Here is a 27444-nt window from a genome sequence, read left to right as displayed (position 1 = left end):
TTATGGATTCAGCCTGGGTGTGTACATGAGTGATTAAATTTTCAGCCTGATCAGACAAAGCATGTGCGAACAAGTGCACAAACAATTTTGGTGGTGAGGGAGAAAAACGAAGGCCAACTTCAATGGCCTGGTGTGATAAGGCCATTTAATATTTTTTAAAGATTTCCACAATATTTGATGGGCTACTTGTCTAGATGATGTGGAGCAAATTTGGTCTCACTGGGTCAAATGCCCTAGGACAAGTTCGTTCAAATAGCAGGCGTGGAAATGGCAAAAATTGACACCTTCAATTGAAGATGGCCGACTTCCTGTAGGGTTTGGGGTATGGGTCCAAGAGACTTTTTTGTACGTCTTAGTATGTTACATGAGCATGTACATTTTCATACATGTAGATAAAACGTAGCTCCGGGGCTACTCAAAAAACTTGCTATTTTAAGATATTCCGAGCTGCCACTAGGCGGCGCACTAACGTTTATGGACTTTTTGCATATCAGTGTGTTCAGGACAGCGTGCTTATCACACCACTGAAGTTTGAGCCAGATTGGGCAAGTTGGCTTTGAGTTACAGCCATTTTTGTGTTCATGGCGAATCATCGAACTTTGCCGTCCCATAAGGGTCACGCCCTTTTGTCAAAAAGTCACAGTTTTGAAAACACAGTAAGTCCAACTTCTTAAGGCTTTCCAGGTGAAATTTGAGATGGTTCTGCTAAACCACCTTGGAGCTGGACCTCCAAGTGTAAAATATGACATTTCCTGTTCCCAGTAGGTGGCGCTGCGACTGATATTAAATATTGTCATATGTATGTGTTCAGGGGGGCACCCTCATCCTACTGGAGAAGTTTGATGCACATTGGATCATGTAGGTATGAATGAGAGGCAATCAAAATTTCATGGCGAATGATCAAAGTTCAAAGGGGCATAAGGACCCCTCCCCCTTGGCAAAAACTCACCATTTTCGAGATTTAGATTCCCCTGGGGGTGTAGGTTAGACAAACCAAATATGAAGATGATAACGTCTAAAACCTCTGAGTTATTAGAAAAAGTGTGAGGGCTGCAAATCGCCAAATTTGCATAATTAATTCAAAATGGCGGACTTCCTGTTGGGTTTAGGGCATGGCTCCAAGAGGATTTTTTGTGCGCCTGGACATGATATACATGTGTATGAAGTTTCATTCATGTACGTGAAACACAGCGGTGGGGCTCCAGTTTAGGGGGCGCTAGCGAGCCATTTGGGCGCGCCCTTGCCCGAGCCCATTAAAATACTTAAATTTTCACCAGGTGTGACGCATGTGCAAAGTTTCATGAGTTTTTGAATATGATAAAGCCCCCAAAAAGCCAATTCATTTGCCTGAATAATAATAATAATAATTAAAGCCGCAAGCGGCGATGAGCGGGCCCTCGCACCCGGCGCGCGTCGACCCCTGGGGCGCTCCAGCCAAGCCGCGCGTCGACCCGTGGCACGCTCCAGCCGAACCGCGCTCGGAGGTTCTCGCAGACGAGAGAGTAGCTGGCTCACCCGGCTGCTGACGGCTCAGCAGGCTAGCCGTACTTCGCGTCGATCGTCTCCCGCTTCCACTAGGTGGCGTCGGTGAGTGCCCACTAATTAATATGTCACAATGCTCTATGTAATGCCTGCAGCCATCAATGAAACTGTAATGACCATAGGATGATGAGTATCAGTGTCCTACTGATTTCCTGTTGCCACTAGGTGGCGTTATGAGTGTGAAACAAAGCTGATAGAGGGGTGTGTCCGGTCTCCCTTACCCTCCCATTAAGCCTGTGAAGTTTGAGGCACATCGGACAATGTATGTCAGAGATGTAACAATTTGGTGCACTGTGGTATATGAGTAAAATCCCACATTTAGAGGGTTGCTACGGCAACACCGTTCAATATTCTACAAAACCATGAATATCTTTTGATGGGCTACTTGTGTAGATGATCTGGAGCCATTTTGGTGTGACTGGATGAAAAGCTGTAGTAGAAGATGATTCAAATAGCAGGCCTGAAAAATGTGAAAAATGCTGCAAAAATGACACCTTAATTAGAACATGTCAGGCTTCCTGTTGGATTTCGGCTATCGGTCCAAGAGACTTTTTTGTACGTCTTAGGATGTTACTTCAGCATGCACGATTTCAGGTACACAGACCAAGCACTGCCCTGGGGCTGATGGTTAGAATCTTTCTGGGCCTGAAATGGAAAAAAAGTCCAAATTCAGAGGGTTGCTACGGCAACACCGTTCAATATTCTACAAAACCATGAATATCTTTTGATGGGCTACTTGTGTGGATGATCTGGAGCCATTTTGGTCTCACTGGGTCAAATGCCCTAGGAGGAGTTGAGGCAAAAAGGCCTGAAAAAGGCGAAAAATGCTGCAAAATTTACACTTTAAAGTGAACGTGGCTGACTTCCTGTTGGGTTTCGGCTATCGGTCCAAGAGACTTTTTTGTAGATGTTAGCATCTTACATCAGCAGGCACATTTTCAGGTACATAGAGAAAGCACAGCCCAGGGGCTGATGTTTAGAATCTCTGTGAATTTGAAATTGAAAAAAGTCCAAATTCAGAGGGTTGCCATGGCAACACCGTTCAATATTCTACAAAACCCTGAATAACTTTTGATGGGCTACTTGTGTAGATGATCTGGAGCCAATTTGGTGTCACTGGGTGAAATGCCCTAGGACAAGTTCGTTCAAATAGCAGGCGTGGAAATCGCAAAAATTGACACCTTCAATTGAAGATGGCCGACTTCCTGTAGGGTTTAGGGTATGGGTCCAAGAGACTTTTTTGTACGTCTTAGTATGTTACATGAGCATGTACATTTTCATACATGTAGATAAAACGTAGCTCCGGGGCTACTCAAAAAACTTGCTATTTTAAGATATTCCGAGCTGCCACTAGGCGGCGCTCTAACGTTTATGGACTTTATGCATATGAGTGTGTTCAGGGCAGCATGCTTATCACACCACTGAAGTTTGAGCCAGATTGGGCAAGTTGGCTTTGAGTTACAGCCATTTTTGTGTTCATGGCGAATCATCGAACTTTGCCGTCCCATAAGGGTCACGCCCTTTTGTCAAAAACTCACAGTTTTGAAAACACAGTAAGTCCAACTTCTTAAGGCTTTCCAGGTGAAATTTGAGATGGTTCTGCTAAACCACCTTGGAGCTGGACCTCCAAGTGTAAAATATGACATTTCCTGTTCCCACTAGGTGGCGCTGCGACTGATATTAAATATTGTCATATGTATGTGTTCAGGGGGGCACCCTCATCCTACTGGAGAAGTTTGATGCACATTGGATCATGTAGGTATGAATGAGAGGCAATCAAAATTTCATGGCGAATGATCAAAGTTCAAAGGGGCATAAGGACCCCTCCCCCTTGGCAAAAACTCACCATTTTCGAGATTTAGATTACCCTGGGGGTGTAGGTTAGACAAACCAAATATGAAGATGATAACGTCTAAAACCTCTGAGTTATTAGAAAAAGTGTGAGGGCTGCAAATCGCCAAATTTGCATAATTAATTCAAAATGGCTGACTTCCTGTTGGGTTTAGGGCATGGCTCCAAGAGGATTTTTTGTGCGCCTGGACATGATATACATGTGTATGAAGTTTCATTCATGTACGTGAAACACAGCGGTGGGGCTCCAGTTTAGGGGGCGCTAGCGAGCCATTTGGGCGCGCCCTTGCCCGAGCCCATTAAAATACTTAAATTTTCACCAGGTGTGACGCATGTGCAAAGTTTCATGAGTTTTTGAATATGATAAAGCCCCCAAAAAGCCAATTCATTTGCCTGAATAATAAAAAAAAAAAAAAAAAAATAATAATAAACGAAGCAATTACAATAGGGCCTTCGCACAGTTCGTGCTCGGGCCCTAATAATAATAATTAAAACCGCAAGCGGTGATATCGGGCCCTCGCACTCCGCGCGCGTCGACCTGTGGCGCTCGTCGACCCGTGCCGCACTCGGAGGTTTTGTGATCGTGATGGGTCTCTAGAAAGTTGAATTCTTTTATAGGAAAAGGTATCTTTTGCTCTCGGCATAGACGCAATGGAATATTTGGGGGTGTGGTCACGGCTCCAGCATGCAAAATAGGGCATGGGTCTGATTGACTTTTTGATGGGCTGTTTGTCTAGATGATGTGGAGCCAATTTGGTCTCACTGGGTGAAATGCCCTAGGAGGAGTTCATTCAAATAGCAGGCCTGAAAATGGCAAAAATTGACACTTTCAATTGAAGATGCTGGACTTCCTGTAGGGTTTGGAGTATGGCTCCAAGAGACTTTTTTGTATGTCTTAGGATGTTACATGAGTGTGCAAAATTTCAGAGCTGTAGATAAAATGTAACTCAGGGGCTAGCTAAAAAACATGGTATATTATGATATTTAAAGCTGCCAGTAGGGGGCGCTCTAACGTTTATGGACTTTATGCATGTCAATGTGTTCAGGGCAGGAGGCTTATCAAATAGATGAGGATTTTGTAAGGAATGGTGAAAGATATTTCATGTATTTCAGAGCAAAACTAATTCTGTGGACGGTCATACAAATTTTCATTTGCTTCTGTAGGGGGCGCTATTGCGCCTACAGTCTTGAATCTGTAGTTATGGATTCAGCCTGGGTGTGTACATGAGTGATTAAATTTTCAGCCTGATCAGACAAAGCATGTGCGAACAAGTGCACAAAAAATTTTGGTGGTGAGGGAGAAAAACAAAGGCCAAATTTAATGGGCTGGTGTGACAAGGCCGTTTAATATTTTTTAAAGATTTCCACAATAATTGATGGGCTACTTGTGTAGATGATCTGGAGCCAATTTGGTGTCAGTGGGTGAAATGCCCTAGGACGAGTTCGTTCAAATAGCAGGCGTGGAAATCGCAAAAATTGACACCTTCAATTGAAGATGGCCGACTTCCTGTAGGGTTTGGGGTATGGGTCCAAGAGACTTTTTTGTACGTCTTAGGATGTTACATGAGCCTGTACATTTTCATACATGTAGATAAAACGTAGCTCCGGGGCTACTCAAAAAACATGCTATTTTAAGATATTCCGAGCTGCCACTAGGCGGCGCTCTAACGTTTATGGACTTTATGCATATGAATGTGTTCAGGGCAGCATGCTTATCACACCACTGAAGTTTGAGCCAGATTGGGCAAGTTGGCTTTGAGTTACAGCCATTTTTGTGTTCATGGCGAATCATCGAACTTTGCCGTCCCATAAGGGTCACGCCCTTTTGTCAAAAAGTCACAGTTTTAAAAACACAGTAAGTCCAAGTTCTTAAGGCTTTCCAGGTGAAATTTGAGATGGTTCTGCTAAACCACCTTGGAGCTGGACCTCCAAGTGTAAAATATGACATTTCCTGTTCCCACTAGGTGGCGCTGCGACTGATATTAAATATTGTCATATGTATGTGTTCAGGGGGGCACCCTCATCCTACTGGAGAAGTTTGATGCACATTGGATCATGTAGGTATGAATGAGAGGCAATCAAATTTTCATGGCGAATGATCAAAGTTCAAAGGGGCATAAGGACCCCTCCCCCTTGGCAAAAACTCAACATTTTCGAGATTTAGATTCCCCTGGGGGTGTAGGTTAGACAAACCAAATATGAAGATGATAACGTCTAAAACCTCTGAGTTATTAGAAAAAGTGTGAGGGCTGCAAATCGCCAAATTTGCATAATTAATTCAAAATGGCGGACTTCCTGTTGGGTTTAGGGCATGGCTCCAAGAGGATTTTTTGTGCGCCTGGACATGATATACATGTGTATGAAGTTTCATTCATGTACGTGAAACACAGCGGTGGGGCTCCAGTTTAGGGGGCGCTAGCGAGCCATTTGGGCGCGCCCTTGCCCGAGCCCATTAAAATACTTAAATTTTCACCAGGTGTGACGCATGTGCAAAGTTTCATGAGTTTTTGAATATGATAAAGCCCCCAAAAAGCCAATTCATTTGCCTGAATAATAATAATAATAATAATAAAAAAAAAAAAAAAAAAATAATAATAATAAACGAAGCAATTACAATAGGGCCTTCGCACAGTTCGTGCTCGGGCCCTAATAAAAAAAAAAAAAAAAAAAAAAAAAAAAATAATAATAAACGAAGCAATTACAATAGGGCCTTCGCACAGTTCGTGCTCGGGCCCTAAAAATAATAAACTGCACTGGAAACACACAACATGTGGGAGAATGCGACAAAGCATCAAGGGAAACTGAGACACTAAATACACTTAAGAATAGAGAGGATGGAAAACAGGTGGGCACAGGGCTGGAAATAACTAACATAATTCTTAAAGGGAAAGTTATCCCAGACGTTAAAGGGGAAGTTAGATAAGATAGTGTTTATTTGTCACATGCACAGTTATACACAGTACAATGCACAGTGAAATGTATTTTGTACCTGCAACCTTATATACACACACATATAAATAAGAAGAATAAAAAAAAAAAAAAAAAAAAAAAAAAAAAAAAAAAAAAAAAAAAAAAAGTAATTCACACTATACACTATACACTATACTCTATATACTATACACTATACACACTTTTTAAATTATGATATTTACACTGTGCAATAATGGTCCAGTTAGGGCTCAGAGTTGAGCAGACGGATGGCTTGTGGGTAAAAACTCTTCTTCAACCTTTCAGTCTTAGCCCTCAGGCAGCGGTAACGCCGGCCTGATGGGAGCAGGGAGAAGAGAGAGTGTCCGGGGTGGCTGGGCTGTTTTAGGATCTTCATGGCCCTCAGCCTGCACTGCTTGGTGTAAATGTCCTGCAGGTTGGGGAGGGTGGTTCTGATGGTCCGTTCAGCTGAACGAACCACCCTTTTTAGGGCCATGAAGTCCTGCTTGGTGCAGTTTCCCATCCAGGTGGTGATGCTCCCACGCATGATGCTCTCGATGGTGCAGGTGTAAAAGTTCCTGAGCACCTTGAGTGGGAGCTTGAAGTCTCTCAGCCGCCTGAGGAGGTAGAGACGCTGTCTGGCCTTCTTCACAGTGATGTTTATGTGATGAGTCCAGGACAGGTCCTGTGAGATGGTCACTCCCAGGTATTTGAAGGTGTCCACTCTTTCCACCTCAGCACCACTGATGACAAGTGGATGGTAGTCCCTCTGCTGCTTCCTGCTGAAGTCCACGATCAGTTCCTTTGTTTTGCTGACGTTGAGCAGAAGGTGGTTCTCCTGGCACCCTTTCTCCAGGCGGGAGACCTCTCTCCTGTAGGGTGTCTCCTCATTGTGAGAGATTAGTCCCACAACAGCAGTGTCGTCAGCAAACTTGATGATGACGTTGGACTCTGACGTGGCCTCGCAGTCATGGGTGTACAGTGAGTACAGCAGAGGGCTGAGCACACAGCCTTGGGGGGATCCAGTGTTGAGGGTGAGGGAGGATGAGGTGAGGTGACCCACTCGTACCACCTGTGGTCTGCTGGTCAGGAAGCTGTGAACCCACCTGCACAGGGATGGGCCCAGGCCCAGGTCCAGCAGCTTAGAGACCAGCCTGGAGGGAACTATGGTGTTGAATGCTGAGCTGTAATCTACAAACAGCACTCTCACATAGTTCCCCTTACCAGTGTCTATGTGTGAAAGGGTCTTGTGGAGGAGGAAGGATATGGCGTCATCTGTGGATCTGTCTGGCCGGTATGCAAACTGTAGTGGGTTACACTGAGCACAAGTATTGCCAAAATAAAACAGGAAGGGAGCAACAACCAACTAGTTAGACAAACTCAGCACAAAACACAAAAGATAACAAACCCCAAAAGCTCTGGATCAAAGATCCAGAGACCATGACAGTCAAACGTGGTGGTGGTGTGACAGTCTGGGGCTGCTTTGCTACTTCAGGACGACTTGCTGTAAGTGAAGGAACCTCTACCAGAAAATCAGTTCATGCCCTGAAGCTCAAGCTCACTTGGGTTATGCAGCAGGACACTGACCCTAAACACTCCAGCAAGTCCACCTCTGAATGACTTTCACAGCTTTATTTGACAGCTTTATTTGACAGTATAGAGAGACAGGAAAGCAGGAGTAGAGATGGGGGAAGACACGCAGCAAGGAGCAACAAGTTGGGATGCAAACCTGCGCTGCCTGTTTTTCACCTCATGGCATACACGGTTGCCTGCTCTTTCACTGAGCCACCCTGGCACCCCTCTGAGTGACTTAAAAACAAAATGAACATGTTGGAGTGGCCTAGTCAAACTCTGGACGTAAATCCAATTGAGATGCTTAAACAGGCCGTTCATGCTGGAAAACCCTCCAATGTGACGTAATTGAAACAAGTCTACAAAGAAGAGTGGGTCAAAATTCCTCCACAGTGATGAAAAAGACTCACTGACAGTTATCGTAAATGCTTGCTTGCAGTTCTTGCTGCCAAGGATAGCACAACCAGGTTTAGGTTTACGGGGCAATTACTTTTTCACATAGATTTTTTTCACATATCTTTGTTTAATATTAAAATTTGTTTGATGATCTAAAACACGTAAGTGTGATAAAGAAAAAAACTAAGAAATCAGGAAGGGGGTATGTATTTTTTCACAGCACTTAGCAGTCACTTCAGTGCCACAGCACTAGGGTTGGTCTCAATCATTCCTGTATTTCCTTGCCTTCATACCTTTCATTTAATAACACAGTACTGTCAAAAATGCTTCAATGGCTCCTCATTTATTTATATTTTGCTTCCAAGAAGCCAGACACACACACACACACACACACACACACACACACACACACACACACACACACACACACACACACACACAATGAAACACTAGTCTTGGATTGGCCTCCCCAGAGCCCGGACCTCAAAATTATTGAAGCAGTGTTGGATCATCTTGACAAAGAACAGAACAAAATGCAGCAAACATTCAAAGAAGAGCTTTGAATGTGCTTCAAGAAACCTGGAGAACTATTCCTGAAGACTCCTTAACACCTGTTACCTGCCCTTACTTGCTGTGAACAGCTGGTTAACGCTGAGTGTATCACCGCAGAGACGTTTGATCAAACGCACTTTGAATTACTGTGATTACGCTGAGAAATTGCACTTCACACCCAACATAGAGTTATTATGGTAATTGTTGCTGGAAGTCTGCAAAGGGTGGCACTTCTGAAGCTGCGGGCCCGTGGTAAATAAAGGGTTAAAGAAATAACAAGAAAGCTGCCTAAGACGCTGTTTAAAAAAAAAAAAATCAAGGTGGTCATACTAAATACTGAATTTCAAGCTCATTAGATTTGTACAAACTCTCTTTTTGCTTTATATACACCGTATTTCTACAGATGTTTGCAAATTCCAATAAATCACTGCTCCTATTTCACATTTTTCTAGCAAAATACAAATAAATGAAGGGTGGCTCAAGACTTTTTCACAGTACTGTATGTACACATTTCTTGTTCTTGTGTGGCTGAAAATACTTTTACGTCTTAGCTAGCAGCAGGCGGCCATGATCAAGACTCCTGTAGTGATTAATGACTTCTGGCCAGTGCTCATGTTGAGAGTTAATTGGTGATTAACTTACAACACTCGAGCCTCATTCCAATATACGAGGCATGTGCGTAGCATCAACAACTTAGATCGGCATCTTTTAAAATTTAACATTAATATTGAGAACAAACAGTTTTATCACTCTAAAAGAAATAAACAGTAGGCTGTTCAAAGGTGATTTGATTTCAAGCCAGCTAAACCAAATTCACTGCATTAACTTAAAATTAAGTAGCAGAGCGCATTTAATTAGGCACAGAATATTAAGCCCATGAGCTATCCTTTATAGATGCTTCCTCCATAAACTCACATGAACATGAAGGTCAAGATATTATCACAAGTTTCTTTATCTCACATGTAGCACAGAGCAGATCATAGAGGTAAGAGTAAGACCCTTCTCACTACTAGAAATACTCAGTTTGGATTTGATCAGCATGCAGCATGAGTAGTACTTACAGGAGGCAGGACACAAAACAACTACTCAATTGCTGTAAATTTACTGGACTATTACCTGCGCTATGCCCATATTGGCAAAGTCTACACAGACTTTGTACCAAGGAGCTGGCAAAGCATTTGCTCAACTCTGTTGGACCTTTGTGTGCTCACATGGTGCTTAGTCAGGACGTGTGTAGAAATGCACTGCACTGTGATAAAATGACTTCTGTCAGCTGTATTCCCATATTTAAGTTTATCTCACTCACTTTAAAATAGATTTATAACTCACCATCTTAATTATAGTTTGACTTAAAATTTTGGAGGCGATGAGCTTCTGATGAGTTTGTGTTTTGTATGTTAAGACAGCTTAGAAGATAGAAGTCTAATGAATCTGACCAGCAGTTGGTCAAAGCTTAAGTTTATTTAGTGACATCTCTTAATATCTATTAAAAAAAAAAAATTGCAATAAGAATTTGTCCAGCACCTTGATTTAATGCCAAATACATGTAAAACTAGTGTCACTGCCATTATTTTGTTTTTAAAGCCATTTGGTACATTTTAACATGCAAACATTGATTTTCATAGTTTTTTTTAATCATTATTATCACTCCTAGCACAACATAAACATGATAGCGTTACCATTTTAAGTCTCGCAGAGCTGTTACTGTAGCTGGACTAATTACCTTGTTATGTATCAATGTAAATAATACCGATTTTTTTAAATCATAATGATTAAAAAAAACACTTACAGGTGCTGGTCATAAAATTAAAATATCATGAAAAAGTTGATTTATTTCAGTAATTTAATTCAAAAAGTAAAACTTGTATATTTTATTCATTCATTACACACAGACTGATATATTTCCAATGTTTATTTCTTTTAATTTTGATGATTATAACTGACAACTAATGAAAACCCCAAATTCAGTATCTCAGAAAATGAGAACATTGTGAAAAGGTTCAATATTGAAGACACCTGGTGCCACACTCTAATCAGCTAATTAACTCCAAACACCTGCAAAGGCCTTTAAATGGTCTCTCAGTCTAGTTCTGTAGGCTACACAATCATGGGGAAGACTGCTGACTTGACAGTTGTCCAAGAGACGACCTTTGACACCTTGCACAAGGAGGGCAAAACACAAAAGGTCATTGCTAAAGAGGCTGGCTGTTCACAGAGCTCTGTGTCCAAGCACATTAATAGAGAGGCGAAGGGAAGGAAAAGACATGGTAGAAAAAAGTGTCCAAGCAATAGGGATAACCGCACCCTGGAGAGGATTGTGAAACAAAACCCGTTCAAAAATGTGGGGGAGATTCACAAAGAGTGGACTGCAGCTAGAGTCAGTGCTTCAAGAACCACCACACACAGACGTATGCAGACATGGGTTTCAGCTGTCGCAGTCCTTATGTCAAGCCACTCTTGAACAAGAGATGGCGTCAGAAGCGTCTCGCCTGGGCTAAAGACAAAAAGGACTGGACTGCTGCTGAGTGCTCCAAAGTTATGTTCTCTGATCAAAGTCAATTTTGCATTTCCTTTGGAAATCAAGGTCCCAGAATCTGGAGGAAGAGAGGAGAGGCACAGAGTCCACTTTGCTTGAGGTCCAGTGTAAAGTTTCCACAGTCAGTGATGGTTTGGGGTGCCATGTCATCTGCTGGTGTTGGTCCACTGTGTTTTCTGAGGTCCAAGGTCAACGCAGCTGTCTACCAGGAAGTTTTAGAGCACTTCATGCTTCCTGCTGATGACCAACTTTATGGAGATACAGATTTCATTTTCCAACAGGACTTGGCACCTGCACACAGTGCCAAAGCTGCCAGTACCTGCTTTAAGGACCATGGTATCCCTGTTCTTAATTGGCCAGCAAACTCACCTGACCTTAACCCCATAGAAAATTTATGGGGTATTGTGAAGAGGAAGATGCGAAACGCCAGACCCATCAATTCAGAAGAGGTGAAGGCCACTATCAGAGCAACCTGGGCTCTCATAACACCTGAGCAGTGCCACAGACTGATCAACTCCATGCCACGCCACATGGCTGCAGTAGTCCAGGCAAAAGGAGTTCCAACTAAGTACTGAGTGCTGTACATGTTCATACTTTTCAGTTGGCCAACATTTCTAAAAATCCCTTTTTTGTATTGGTCTCAAGTAATATTCTAATTTTCTGAGATACGGAATTTGGGGTTTTCATTGGTTGTCAGTTTTAATCATTAAAATTAAAAGAAATAAACATTTGAAATATATCAGTCTGTATATAATGAATGAATATAATATACAAGTTTCACTTTTTGAATGGAATTACTGAAATAAATCAACTTTACAATGATATTCTAATTTTATGACCAGTTGAACAGCCAGTTGAACAAATACTGTATACTGTGTTCCAGCTGAGCATGACTGGGTCTTGCAGAATATAACCCTCCCTGTACACTTAAGTACCTGCATTCATGCAACACAAGATGAACCCCACCACCACTCCACCCCCAAGACACACACACACACACACACACACAGACACACACACAGTTTGGATTTGTCTTGCAATTCTCCTTGTGCCCTGCTGCCTCACAGTAGGTCTGTCTTACAAAACTGAAGCTCAGGCTAACACCCACTCTCCTCACCTCACAGATCACTTCCCCCTGGTGCTAGTCTGTCAAAAACAGCAGCCTTGTCTCTCTTTTCTCTTGAACCCAAAACTAACAAGCAAAGTTTAGCCTATGAGGCCACACACCAGTGCTGGGAACTTCCTATCAAGTTAAAAGAAAGAAAGTCATGGACTAAATTTCCCGTGGGTCGAACGCTGGCTACATTCCCCTGCAGTAAATCATACATCACATCACAAGCAGCATGGGCCCATGGTGTCTAAATAGGAGGTTCATTCAACTTGAAGTGCTCTCAACCATACATGCTGTTTTCACTACAGGCTGTGTCAAATAAGAACTGTTTACTGAGCGGCTGTCTTTTCCCAGGGACCAATAACCTGCCTGCTTTATTGATCCCAATTTGCTGGTTGAGCGTACGAGCAGGTATGGAGAGACAACAATCACATACACATACAGCATTGGCCAGAGCCTGAATGCAGCAAGAAAGAAAACAAGAGGATCATCTGCAAGAGAAAAGCAAGACAAACTAATCAAGAAGACAATCTCATAGAGCTTTGTGTAATTTATCAATGCACGTACAGTCTGTGTGTGTGCATATGCATTCGCATTTGTATTGCTTGCATACTGCTGAGTGTGCGCACTTAAGACACCCCCTCCCCTCTTTCCTTCCTCCAAAGACAGGAGCATGCTTTTGAATTAGCTCTATCAGCAGCTCAGCCATCCATCATGCTGACAGGCATGCAGGAGTTGTGACTCTGACACACGCGTTCACCTCAAGTGGAGGTGTTAGTCTTCGCTGATATAAATTGAAACCTGTAATGTGGGTATATGAACCAATGGCCTAGCGTTAACACAAACCTCATGTGGTCCTGCATATTTAATTCACACATACGCAAAGCTGTTTAACCTGAGGTTCCAGAGAGACCAGTTGTGAACTCAATCCTCCAGCTTCTTGTGTGCCTGTGTGTGTGTGTGTGTGACTGTGTGTGTGTGTGTGTGTGTGAGTGTGTGTGTGTGTGTGTGTGTGTGTGTGTGTGTGTGGTGGAGAATCACTAGGCCACATGTAGGATAACTATACAGCTGTCAGCCTGCCCCAATGAGCAGCACAGCTGCTCAGAGTCCATGAGGTGAGTGTCCAACAATGTGTGGGCTTGAAGTGCAAAAGAGAAAAGTGGGAAACAAGCAGAAAGTAAGAGAAGTGGAAAGAAGACCTGAGCCCACTAACAGTATGAGCACATGAGCTATCAATCAGCTTGCCAGACACAGAAACACGCACACGTGCGCGCGCACACACACACACACACACACACACAGGGTCTGTAAACACACATATGCAAACCTGCACGTGCTTGTTAGCTCTGATGGTATGAGCGTGGGCAACAGTTTACCTGCACATCCCTTTGCTTTTCTCTATTCCAGTCATCCTACTCTGTCCTGTGCAGCTAAACCTCAATGCATATGGCAGTTTATGCGGCAGTGGGTTTTGTCAAACCATTCTTTATTTAATAGCCGACTTTAGCATCAATTAATGCCTGGAGCGGGTGATGTGAAGGTGCTGTACAACACAGCAGTGACTTGTTAAAATTAAAGGTAGATGGGGAAGAGATAGGCTAGGGCACATTTCCTCTGGGATAATTGGGAGATAATGAGACAGACATAACTGGAACTAGAAAGGAAACAAAAAAAGACATTTCTTTCTTACATGGAAGGAGGCTCTTTCCTCTCTGTCCAGGGGTTGTGTGACAAACATGTTGCCGCTGATGGGATCTATGTTGTAGATACCACTCGGGGGCTGATCAGCACCTGCTCCGGTGATGCTGTAGCGGATGCCGACATCCTTATCCTGATCAGAGCGGATCTAAGGACAGAGCCAGAGAAACGAGGTGAACAGAGAGGAAAATCTGTATTTAGTCCTTTCAGGCTTTTTCTGCAATTGCAACAAAAAGTACAAAATGTTCAGAGCAGAACAGTATGTGACACAAATTGTCAAAAGCACACTACGACCTTAAACTAAAAGTTTGTGAGAAAACTAACAGTATGTGGAATGTTTGATAGATACATTGATGATAACATTTTCACAGAAAGCTCTCTTTTGTGCTCACACTTTGAACCTACAGCCCAGAGGTGAAAATGGAAGATTGAACAATGTGCACTGAGGGGAAACAGATGAACTGCCGGCAGATTTTTGTCCGATTTTTTTGAGTTTTTGGTTTTCTTTACTTTTATGGCAGGCTCCTGGCAAACCTAGAAAAATATTAACATGACTTTTTGTCCAACAGTGACAGTATTTCCCATGGATACTTTCCAGCATTACGCAAACCTGAGTAATTACTTCATTCTATGTTAGGAATCTATTTGAACTTTAGCACCTTTAAGGTTTTTAAAAAAGGCAATAAAAGAAGGTAAATGTGGGATTACTTCCTCTGGGATTAATTCTCCAGTGGGAGAGTCATTAAAACTGGAATTTTTGTCTGCCTTCTCCCTTCTGGTAGTAAAAGTAATTACATGCCTCCAACAAGGAAAAGCCACACCACTGGTAATCCATGTTTGTCTGACAATAACTTTGCTTTTTATTAACTTTTTAAGGTAATTAAAAAAAAACAAAAAACCTAAGCTAAGCTGCAAGCAAACTGCTGCAAGCAATCTCCCAGGGAGCAGAACGAGGTCTACCATTGCCAGGAGCAGCCTAAGACAGTGGATTTTCTGTCCATCTGCAGGACAACTATCTCACAGATAAATGATGCATGACCTCAAGAACCACTTCAACAGCAAACTGTAGTTAGGGAAAAACAAAACAGGATGGGCCTGGACTGGCTAACTTTCAAAATAAAATACTTACACATATCAGCTATAACTGTAATCACACTGTACTCTACTGTGTTGTATGTTTGCGGTAACACTTTATTTATATTAAATCAGTAATGGACAGGCTTGCCTGTCTGTGGACAAATACCAATTACAGATATTTTGATTATGTAATAGTAACCTTTACCAACCCTAATGTTAAATGATAGCTAATTCATACATTTTATTTGAAAGGGGCTGTTTCTCTGGTTTCGTCCCTGGTCAGCCTGGTACTTCATTGAAGACTAGCTAGGTGAAGTTATTTTTGTTTGTTTGTATATTAGCTTGGCAGCTGTTCAAAGTAAACCAGTAACACTTAACTTTACAAGAAACTTTGAGCACAGCTTGATACCATTCACTAATTAAGGTTTTGTGGTTGAAGCTTATTTGCTAGGTTGCCTTTTGCTGGTGACTGGTCTATTGGAGTAACTTCATTCATGGCTGATGCACATTGTGCATCTCTTCCAGTTTTTAGCATTCTTTTTTTTCAGGGCTCAGAGATCAAGGACCGGAATACTCCAGAGGGGCTCTCTAGAGGAACCCTTTTGAGGGGGGTTGGTGTTACGCCCATCTGCAACCCCTACTCTCTTTGTAGTGGCAGTGAAAGAGTTTTCAGGTGCTGCCTTGGTTAATTGCTGATTTACTACACCTGATGAGGTGTGGATAAAGGCATAATTGAGGTCGACTTTGGAGACTCACCACTTGTTGCTTTTATGCTCTCTGGATTGCAACTATTTTAGCAGTGGTTATTAACCCATGCTTCTTAAAACACGTGTCAGACTCCACCTTATGTTGCAGCTTTTGAGCCCGGCCGTAACACTAAAGTACAATTGATGATTTTTTTTTTTTATAATACTGATTAAAAGGTTTTAACAATAAACCATTCTGTATATTAAATGTCTGAAAGTAGTACAAAAACGGACCACTAATTTTATCTTTTTATTTAATTATCATATATGATTATAAGCATAAAATTTGTGCCTAAATAAGTTTCAAGTTTCATATACAGTTAATGGAACATCATTAACTGTAAATAAATTAACACTTAATTAAAATAATACATTAAAACAGTAAAGTATGCAAACAGTACAAGAACTTATAAAACTGTGAGGTATAAGACAGAGTAGTGTGTACATGTACATGCATCTATTTATCCAAGTATAAGCACAGAAGGTAAGTTTTGTTTAGCTTTCAAAGTGTCAATCAATAATCAGAATAGTTGCCAATTAAATTTGGTGTTTGTGTTTTAGCTCTGCAATGGTAATCAAATAATCTTTCATCTGACTTCACAACTCACATTCTAAACACAACACCGGGCTTCCTGTTTTTTTTTCCCTTTATTGGGTCTGAACCATCACTATGGTTACAAGTCAGAGGGAATAATGGAGAAATGGAGAAAAGGAAAGGCTTGACTCTTTTTTTTCTCTCTATCTTTCTCTTCCCCCTCCTATGCAATTTTCCTGGTCTGTGGGGCTGCAGATCATGCATGAAAATGAAATTACTTCATCCGTTCAGTGGTGACGGTGGCTGCTGCATAAAACATTTCTCTGTTTGAACATGATACCCTCTCTCTTAATTTCGAACGTGGTGCTCCCACACCCACAGTGCAGCACTCCTCTGTAGCTTTCAACACCACAATTTTCATTTCCTGAGCTCACTTCACACAGGATCCATTTGTGGATGCTGCAGGTTCAGGTGTAATGTACAATATTGTATAAAATCTATCAATCAATGCACTTAGGCTGTTCTACTTGCCATATAATCACTGGAGCACGATGGTACTGTATGACTAATTGCATTTATTATTCACAACACCCACTATCTGCCAATCAAAGCAGGATGAAATTATAGCATAAACAATAACATAATTTGATCATTCACCCTCATCATCAGTGTCATTTGTTTGGATAACAGATAGATAATGCAGAGCAGATCAGACGCATTATGCATTTCAGTAATGAGAACGTGCCTATAAAATCCTCTGTCTTATCTGTGAAGGAGACAAACATGTTAAGGACTCACTGCTCAAAACCAGAAGAAATGAACTGAGGCAAACCGCAAAAAAAAAAGAAAAAACAACCCATCTGCTCAAGCTGCAGGAACAGCCAAAAAGAAGAAGAAAAAGAAAAATTTACCACCCTCAATCTGCTTTTTTTTTGCATAGACATTTCCTAGGTGGATAAGAGGCAGCTTGTAGCCATGTACAGTATGTGAGTTTAGTGAAGTGTTTGACAGGTAAGAGATTCTCTCTGTGTGCACCAATGCGTGGATCAAAAGGACCAGCTCAGTTCAATAATTCACAAGGCCGTCATGTGGGACTCATGAAATTTTCACCTGCCAGGGGTCTGCGAGTCTGCACGCGGACGTGTGCACGATTACTTGCGGGGAGCGTGTTTGCGTGTGTGTTTGTGAGCAATCTGTTTCTTCGGTGGAACTTCAAAGCTCGACAAGTGCAGTTGGCAATTCAGTATAATAGCCCCAAGAGGAGACAAAGGAACTCTTACACATCATGCGGCCTTTTGCTCTTACCCCTTCTTAATATTCCACATCAAGGCCACCTGAGACCAGATGTCATATTTGTTGGTGTCCCTTAATGAAGAGTCTTTATATCAATAAATTGAATAAATGAAGAAGCACGGCTTCTTGGAGCCCTGGGAATCCCGTGAGTGACAACTGCTCAATTGAGCCATTTGAATAGAATGCTAATGATAAAAGCAGGGATTTCTGTCCTCCTCTTGCTTTCTCTCTCAGTGTCTATCTATCCCCATCTTTAATTCTCCTTGTTATTTCAGTTCCTCCTAGAAGACAGAATGGCTACTAATCACACTTAAAATAGCAGGGAGAGGCAGATGCAAGGGACTTAACTGGCTGTCTGTCTCAGTCAGATCAGACCAGACATCAGATAAGTGACCTATTTGTAGCTCTTTGAGAGTGATTTCCTTGATTACTGACAACTGCTGGGATCCTGTGAGACAAGCTATCAGCGTGAGAAGAAAGATGGAGAGGGATGGAGGCAGAGAGACACAGAGAGCGAAAGCAATGGGAGTTGGAGAAAATTAGATGAAGAATTAGTGTTCTGCTTAAACTCCTTGGGGTGACACAAGGCACACAAACAGATAGAAGAAAAGGAATGGAAAGGAATACATTTCCATTTATTTAGCATAGCGGCTGGCTGCCTAATTAGTGCACTGTGAAGTTTCAGTCTGTCCAAATCTCCTTTAATTGATCCAACCCTGTATGATCGCCCTATCTGCATAAGTAGTTTGATGCCGACATAAACAGGGACTAATTTGGTGTTTATTTGATGGCACTCTGTATTTCATCTATTTAGTCTAAGTCTAACTTATTTCTAGCAATGCTGGAAAATGAACAAAGCAGGTTTTTGCTGTACAAGGGACATGTGCAGCTAATCGTCTCTTTCTCGGGAAACAACTATCCTTTAACCAGGAAGTCATTATGACACTGTGCTGCAGGCACCCATGGGATCATTAAGGGTTATGTGTGCTATGGGCTAATGTCACACAATAATGGGAATCTTTGGTTTACACGCTTTGATAGCCTCTTTTATGTCTCATCCACACTTTCAGGCCTGTGTTGTAATCCTTTAGTTTCACACATTCTTTCCTCACTATATATTTTATAGCTCTGGGCTCAGTCACCTCACTTTGCCTTTAGGGCACATCAAAGGACCCCCCCGGCTAGGCAGGCTTAAAAACACTCCGCTATTAATATAGTATTAAGAGGACAATGGTGCATGTTGTTTGCCACTAATTATCACTTTTTTAATTTGATGGAAAACTATACCCTCTGCTCATGCAAATGTCATACATGCATATATACACGCAGTTGGTAGTTAAATTAGTCCCTTAATGTCTTTCATGACTGCCACTTCAAACAGGTCCTGTCCATCTGATGTGGTTGGTAATTTAAGCCATTTCCTTATGCTAGCTTAAATAACGCTAGCTGAGAACTTGTTTGAAAAGGCTGCACGGGAAAAATATTTGTTGCTTGTCTCTTATCTACCAGTACTCAGAGTACAGCCTGGTGCAGGATATAAAGGAATATTCTATTTAACACGTGATCTTTTTGTAAATGGGTTAACTCTAACGCACTACTCTTGTAGTGGTTTGGAAAATGCAGAATGAATTTGAAAATTTGAATTGCAAAGAATGAATTTGAAAACAAAAAACAAACAAATAAATAAATAAATGAGTGATTTTAGAATATGCTCTATGGGCAGCACGGTGGTGCGGTAGTTAGCGCTGTTAGTGCTCACAGCAAGAAGGTCCTGGGTTTGAATCCACCTTAGCTGGGACCTTTGCACAGATTTTCTCCGGGTACTCTAGTCTCCTCTCACAGTCCAAAGACATGCATTTCCAGGGCGTACCCTGCCTAGTGCCAAATGACAGCTGTGAGAGGCTCCAGCCCCCCCACCCCACCCCATGACCTCGAAAAGGAAGAAGTGGAAAAAAATGGATGTACAGCTGGAATATATCAGGGCTAACAGGCTAAGCTTGCCTTCTAAATCTTCATCATAACAACCAGTTGCTGCAGTGGTTTCTGCTCCTTACTCTGTCACATATATCTGGGCAAATGGTAAATGCATATGTAAACAAACCAGCATTCAGAGCTGAATAGTCAGCTTGTTTGTTCAGCTGCAGAGCTACCCCCCAAAACAGGCCTGTGTGCAGTTAGCTAATATCCTGTAGCTAAGCCAGGTGGCTCGTTATGTGTTCAGTGCTGAGTAATTGTTAGAATGTATTTATGAATCTGCACAATCGGCATCGATTCTGTATTGCAGAATCTGCCTTTCTTGATTCTCTCTCTCTAAAATAAAAAGTAACCATGACTCATAGTTAACATGGATTCAACAATGGCATTAAGACATGCGCTGAAAAACACCTACATCTCCCTCTTCAGTGGGGCATCTGATGTCGCAGCGTCTAGGTAACTATCAAATGCACTCTAAATTATGCAGAGTTGTTTTTCCCCTTGAATCTTATTTTTATGTATGCCTCTGATTAGTTTCATCTCCTTTGTCTATGCTACTGCTGCATTCAAGTAATTTTTTATATTTAACTCTCTTATCTTTGGGGCTTGTGCTCCAGTTAATTTCGCTCTCTCTCTTGATCCTCACCCTACACAGACACATTTAATATTCTGTGCTTAGTGGTAAACATGTCAGTGTCATCTATTTATATTGTCTGGTAGGAGTAAATGTCACCAACACGACCAAAAGTTAAATATCAAAACACCTACTGCACGGTGGATATTAGAGTTTGGTGTGAAGTCTGTAAGTTTGAGGAATGATTAATATGCAGTAGTTAAATGCAGGAAAAGCCAAAGTAATGACATTTCCATGCTGAGATGCATTACGGAGGGATATGATGCCAACCACTCAGGGCACAGACATGCTATGACTGAGCTGTCAAACATGGTTAAGACAACATCTGCCAAATATCAGGATGCCTTTAATAGAACCTACTTACTGACTGGATGTCTCATAGGTATACACTCGCAAGTCTACATTGCTTTTAGACTCTGCTTTTGACTTTGAACCAAAGGTTTACACAGGCACATATTCATATAGGACATAACAATCTAGTTATTTTCTAGATTTTTTTTTTTTAATCATCTACAATTTAAATAGTACAGACCGGTGCTCTGTTTAAGGAGCTGATATGTTAAACAGGAATCAATCATAAGATTTGTGGCATTTTTAAAACAAATTTTAGGAGATAATTAGATCTCATTTGCTCTCTGATAGTGTTAATGTTTAGTTTAAATTCCCCTAAAGCAGAGTGAATACGCAGTGGTTTCAGCTGCAAGCTCATATGTCTAATTTGTATTTGCTTTACTGCTCCTTTTTTACACTGCTGCCTGTCGACTTGGGGGAATTGCTGGCATGCTACTTAATGCGTCGAAAATATGCTTTCAGTTTTTTTTTTTTACATTTTCACAACAGATTCACTGCATGTCTGGCACATCAGTGAGTGGTTTTAAGGAAAGAAAATGACACTGCCACGCTGGAAAAGACAATTGATTTTCTTATCTTAAGCAGTCTGACTTTAGTGTCACTGTTCGGGTTAAAATATTCTGATCTGACAACAAACCTTTGCACTCACAGGGGTGCTGGCATGGTTCCTAACCTGCGTTTCTGCGAATGGGTGAATTGCTATGTTAAACGGCATTATCAAAAGCATCTGTGCATCTGAGAACTACACAGGCATCCTTGAAAATCGCTGTGTTTGATAATGTCTCATCTTTTCCTGCTGTTATACAGTATCTGTTTTCTCTTTGTTGAACATGAGGGAAATGGCAAAACTACATGCTTTTTAACTTCCTCTTAAATTTCAGTTTTGCATTGCTTTGATCCCGCCTGCTGTGTGCTTGTCACTCTTCAAAGCTGATGTGCCCTCCTTTTGATGGGGAAGAGGAATTCAAATAGTGTGATAGGCCATCCACACAAACATCCAACAAAATGACATAGGAGGGAATAAGAAAGTGGAGGATGAAAGAAATGGAGAGATGGGCTGACAAAATGGAAACAAAATTTCCAATTAGGGAGAATGTAGGACCTCAAGTTTTTGCCAGCCTTCCAACTTTTCTTCCTGCGGAATACAATAACAACCTTGCGCACAAGAGAGTGACGACAAATAGGGTAAAACCTGTCAGTTAAGTGGCGTCATGAGAAGGGAATGGTGCAGATGATTTTAAAAATAGTCACATAGGCGGCCTGTGAGAGAAAAGCTGCAGAGAGCTCAGGTTTAATATCTCTCAAGCGAGAGCCACTGACAGCCACCGTCGCACACAGTTATCCCTTATACTCATAAAGAACAGCACAAAGGCAGGCTAGTCCATTATGGATCGGAAACTGAATAGGAAACGAACTAAGCTCCTACAGCTTTGGAATATGTTTTTTTTTTTTGCCTTATACATCCTTCCTTTCATTTGGTGTGCTCTTCCATTCAGTTTGTATTTGTGCTGCATATTAGTTTGTCTGTCTCTTTTTGTCTCTCACCCCCATGCACTTCATCCTCCCATTTCTCCCAGTGGGAAAGAAGCAGTGAGAGTCCCATCAATACAAACGAGCCAAGTTGCCACCTGAGGAAGGTTTGTCTGCTCTGGTGCTGGCACTGTTATTCAGCCATCCTTTTTCACTTTCTAACATAGTCAATTGAATTGAGTGCTTTGAATTCCTAAGGTTTCCTGAGGTAATGCTTCTGTGAAAGCGATTTGGATTTAAAGATAATAGAGTCAGTTTTTTTTTTCTTTCTTGACAATTTAAGAAAACAAAGCTAAAGCCTTTTGGGGGTGATGTTTTTCTCCCTCCAGAGGAACTTTTTCTTTAATGTGATGTATAAGAGGAAAAGACAATCCAGTTAGAGGTGAGTGTGATAAGAGGGGGAAAAGCTTAGAAGAAAATCTCTGAGAAGGCAGAGGCATCGTCAAGGAATATGTCTTTTAATGAAGAGTAGAAAGCGCTCAGAATGCCGGCAGCATATCCAATAAACAACCTTCAAGCAGTGTTTTTTTTAAACAGATAGGAAGCCTTTGGAGGAGAGATATTTCTCATCCTGGGGGTGGTTCCACAAATTTAGACTCAGAACTTTTCTGACATCTTTCTCTTAAATTCGAATATCCTCCATAACCATGCTGTATGCCATTCATCATTAACCAGGAAAGAGAAAGAAGTCCAACAGCTTTAACATCATGTACCTGCTCAAAAATAGATTAGATGTTCTGTCAAGCACACACATCCACATCACTGCCTCCACCTCAGACCATTAGCCAGATCGAGGAATGAAATGTAGGATTGGAAAAAGGGGCAATTAGAGGGAGAACAAATATTAATGGAAGTTAAGAAGTGACTCACAAACCCAATTACAGCATTAGCCAGGCAATTTAGATGAGCTCTGCAAGAGGCGAGAATCCTGTTGAAATGTACCAGCGGTCTCTCTGCATTAACAATGGCATTAATTCCCTGATTCACAGCGTGGGAGAAGAACAGAGCAAATACAACTATCCTGTCTCCCTTATAAAGAAAGCCATATTACCAAATTCTGCAATAGGAATGAATCAGGCAGAGTGCTGACATAGTGGTCAACATACCACAGACCCCCAGAGAGATTTAACTCGTTAAAAAAAACTCTATTCTCCTACTCTACGCTAGGCTTTTCAAAACAAGGATGATAGGTAAACTGTATTGTACAGTAGGTCTTCCAAGCAAAGAGAAATTTGCCACAATATAATTATAAGTGAAGACATGACTGGCTGCTGGAAGGCTGACTAAAGGGAAGGAACAGAACAAACAGTAAAAAGATGGAGGATAGCAGGCAGAGCTACAGATGGAGGGAGGGAGGGAGGAGCAAGGAGCTTTTTGCTGCTCTTGCACTTTTCCTCTCCATCTACCTCCTCTGTCAAATTGCATCCCATAAACCCAAGCTGCTGCCACATGCTCCCACAGGAGACCTGCGTCTGTGACAGCCTAGCCAATCAGCAGCACCCTGAGGCCAGTTGAAAGCCGTTCTGGCATGCCTAAGGCTAGCAGCGTCCAACCAATCAGTTAGAGGCCTGCCTTGAAAGGAGGGCCACGCTTGGCTCAGGGAGCTGCCAAGGCTGCCAATGAGCGCCCAGAGGGGAGCTCAAGTGGCTCAGAGGGAGGCTGCCAGAGGGGTCAGAGTGGACGAGGGCAGACTGACAGTTATTTAGTGAGAGGCTGAGCTCTGTGTCACTCACAACAGCACTCAGCCTTTGTACTAGTGGGCCAGCTCTAATGGGACTGTCACCTTCTAATTGTCCGGCTGGGGATGCTGAGAATGACAAACAGACACACACGGACAATGCAGGGGGACACACAGAAACACACACCCTCAGACACAGGAATGAACCAGCAAACAAAAGCTCCTGTATGCATGTTTCTTTTGTACACAAACACTCTACACTTATGTGGGAGATTGTGTTTCCTAAACCTCACAAAGGCAGGAGCGACTTGGCTGAACTGTCCTCCCAGCAAAGAGCTATGGCTATTTCAGATAATACGTATTCAGTGGAAATGTGTCCAGCTAAAGAATAAAGAATGAAGCTCTAATGTTTCCTCCCATCTGCCTCTTTTGCAGGCAAATCCAGCTAGTAGCTAACGCTCACTGTGTGGTGTTCTGGTGTTGGGTCCTAGCTGGAAACAAGGTTTATGAGACTGGAGACAGTAAATGTAAACATTAAAGATGCAGGCTATAAAACAAGATGCTAAAATGCGCTGTAGAGCTGAGGCTTTGGGTGGTAATTCTCGGTGGGTTAACCCAATTACAGAAGTAATGCATTCCATTGTCCATATAACTACTGATTAAAGAAGCATTACATTTTCTTTTATGGGATATTTATCTGTTTATATGTGGCCAATTCTGAATGCATATGTGAAAGCACTGAGAAGAAAGCAAAGCTGCAAAAAATCATACATACAGTAGTATGCATCCTTTCATGACAAAGATTTCTAGACCCAAACTTTTAAAAGTAAGGTTATGAGCTGAATATTCATAAAAGAGCAGGAAGCAATAATGAGGCCAACGAGGAACAGTATCAAGTGACGCAAGCAGACCTCTAAAATTTAATCATCTGCCAGAGCTGAAAAGTGCATCATACTTTCAGGACAGCTCCAAAGGGAGGACCTGTACTCTAAGAAGATGGAGACAAGTTGCTGTTTTGGCAGATCTTTTGGAGAAGGTGGGATAGACAGCACTTCCCCATTAGGAAAAGGTAAAGTATGCGGAACTACATTTAAGGGAACTTTATTCCTGGAGACTGTTTTATTATTATGGGTGTTTCAGCACCAAGAAACTTTGGGATTCTGGGACGCAATCTGAGGAATTGTGTCAGGGGAAAAGAGAGTGAGAGATGTCCTCATTTAAACTAAAGAGACATGTCAACAAACTCTGTTCCTTGAAGCTAAAAACTGAAGTGAATTTCTATCATCAAAAGATACGCCACATAGACTTGAGACCTGAAGAGTGGAGACGTTTAAAGTCCTTTGACCTCACCTTTCCGCTTAGAGGATAATGCTGTGATGTTTGTTGTTCCATTCAATTGTAATTAAATTATATAAAAATGTTACACGGCCGACTGTTCTGGGGTAATAATTTGGACAGATAATGTGATGACTGGGACTCAGGAAGCACTCTGTAGGAAACGGCAAAATCGAACCACTGCAGCACTTAAAGAGCTTAATCCAATTAGGCTCTGCATTTATGCAATGTCAGAGTAAAACTCAAAAATGCTCCATGTCTGAGACGAATAAAAATCTCTCCTGCTACTAATTTCTCGTTCACCTCATTAGTGTAATCTGGAGTAAGCTGACAACTCCTTTTAGCGTTTTCCTCATAAGAGGTGCTAACAGTGTAAATAAGGAGACAAATATAAATTACAGCTGTACAGCTGATGTTCACATGAGTTATGACTTCTTGCTAATCAGCTGAAAACATATGCATTTATCCATTAGAATATAAGAAAGCTTCTGGTCTTTACTAGGTCTTAAAATTGGGTAAATACAAGCTCAAATGAACAACAACGCATGTCATCTGTTTTATGTTTTAGCAAAACTAATCAAAAATACAGAAGCAGTGCATGAAAAATTAAGTACCACCTCACAGCTTCCTTAGGAATTAATAGAGAAATAGCTGCTAATCAAATGCACTCTATTACTTGATCATCAGCAAGTGTGGGCAGCTCTATAAAAGCAAAGGTTTTGTCAGTTTGCTAGTCTGAAGCATTCAAGTGTGTGTTAGCACAATACCAAGAAGGTCAGATATCAGCAGTAATCTTGAGAAGCATTTGCTGCTGCTCATCAGTCTGGGAAGGGTTACCAGGCCATTTCCAAACAGTTTGACATCCATCATTCTACAGTGAGAAAGAATATTCACAAGCGGAAAACATTGAAAACAGCTGCCAATCTTCCCAGGAGTGGACATCCACGCAAATTCCCCCCAAGGTCAGACCATGCAATGCTCAGAGAAACACCCAAGAGCTACATCTGAGACTCTGCAGGCTTCGTTTTTTGTGTTAAATATAAAAGTTCACGACAGTACAAGAAAAAAAAACTGAACAAGTACGGCTTTTTTGGAAGGGTTGCTAGGAGAAAGCCTGTTCTCTCTAAAAAGAACATGGCAGCATGATTTAGGTTTGTAAAGTTGCATCTAAAAAAAAAACAAAAAAAAAACACAGGACTTCTGGAAGAATGTCCTTTGGGCAGACCAGGCCAAAGTGAAGATGTCTGGCCATACTGTAATGCACAGCACCACGTTTGGAGAAAATCAAATACACATCAGCACAAACACATCATACCAGCTGTGGCAGCACAGTGGTGGAGGGGTGATGATTTGGGTGAGTTTTACAGCTACAGGACCTGGGCACCTTGCAGTCATTGAGATGACCATGAACTCCTCTGTGTACCAAAGTATAGTAGAGTAAAATATGAGGCCATCTGTCTGACAGCTAAAGCTTGGTCATGCAACAGAAAAAAATGACCCCCCCCACCCCACACACACAAGAAATTTTGCCACAGAACTGTAAAAAAAAAGAATCAAGGTGTTGCAAAGGCCCAAAGTCCAGACCTCACCCTGACTGAAATGCTGTGGCAGGATGTTATGAGACCTGTGAATAAATGAATGCCTGCAAACCTCACAGTCCTGAAGCAATGATGTGAGAGACTGATAAAGGCATTCAGAAAATGATTACTTCAAGTTACTGCTGCTCAAAGTATCTCTGCAAGCTATTGAATCATGGGGTGTATTTAGTTTTTTACGCACTGCTTCTGCATTTTGACTTATTTCCTGTCAAACAAATAATGACAGGGTGTAATGTTAAGTGTTGATTTTCATGTGAGGTTTTTTTAAGACCTGCTGAGGACCAGATGATTTTTTTTATCATGTCCTGATATAAGCAGAGGGTGTACTTTCCTTTTTTTTTTTTTTTTACCGTGACCGTAGCTAAACGTGCGATAATTTTGTAAATCCTTATGAGCTTGGAGTGCTAAATAGGTGGTTTGAAAAGTTTGTCTTAGAGTTGGTTTCCTGTATCCTCGACTGCCCCCACCACCAACACCATCAGAAGGGATGAAGTGATGTAAGTACAA

At 41.7% G+C, this 27444-nt stretch overlaps 1 protein-coding gene across 1 annotated transcript in view; it reads right to left on the bottom strand.

Moving 5' to 3' along the window:
* cdh4 (cadherin 4, type 1, R-cadherin (retinal)) overlaps window positions 1-27444 on the bottom strand; it is a 229630-nt gene that overhangs the window by 49840 nt on the left and 152346 nt on the right. Inside the window, exon 6 of the mRNA XM_030730163.1 lies at window positions 14179-14334. Within this exon, the coding sequence (XP_030586023.1) occupies window positions 14179-14334 (156 nt within the window). The remainder of the gene's footprint in view (window positions 1-14178; window positions 14335-27444) is intronic.

Source organism: Archocentrus centrarchus, chromosome 5, assembly GCF_007364275.1.
Source record: "Archocentrus centrarchus isolate MPI-CPG fArcCen1 chromosome 5, fArcCen1, whole genome shotgun sequence".
NCBI classification, from domain to species: Eukaryota; Metazoa; Chordata; class Actinopteri; order Cichliformes; family Cichlidae; genus Archocentrus; species Archocentrus centrarchus.
This window is presented reverse-complemented; position numbering and strand designations above follow the sequence as displayed.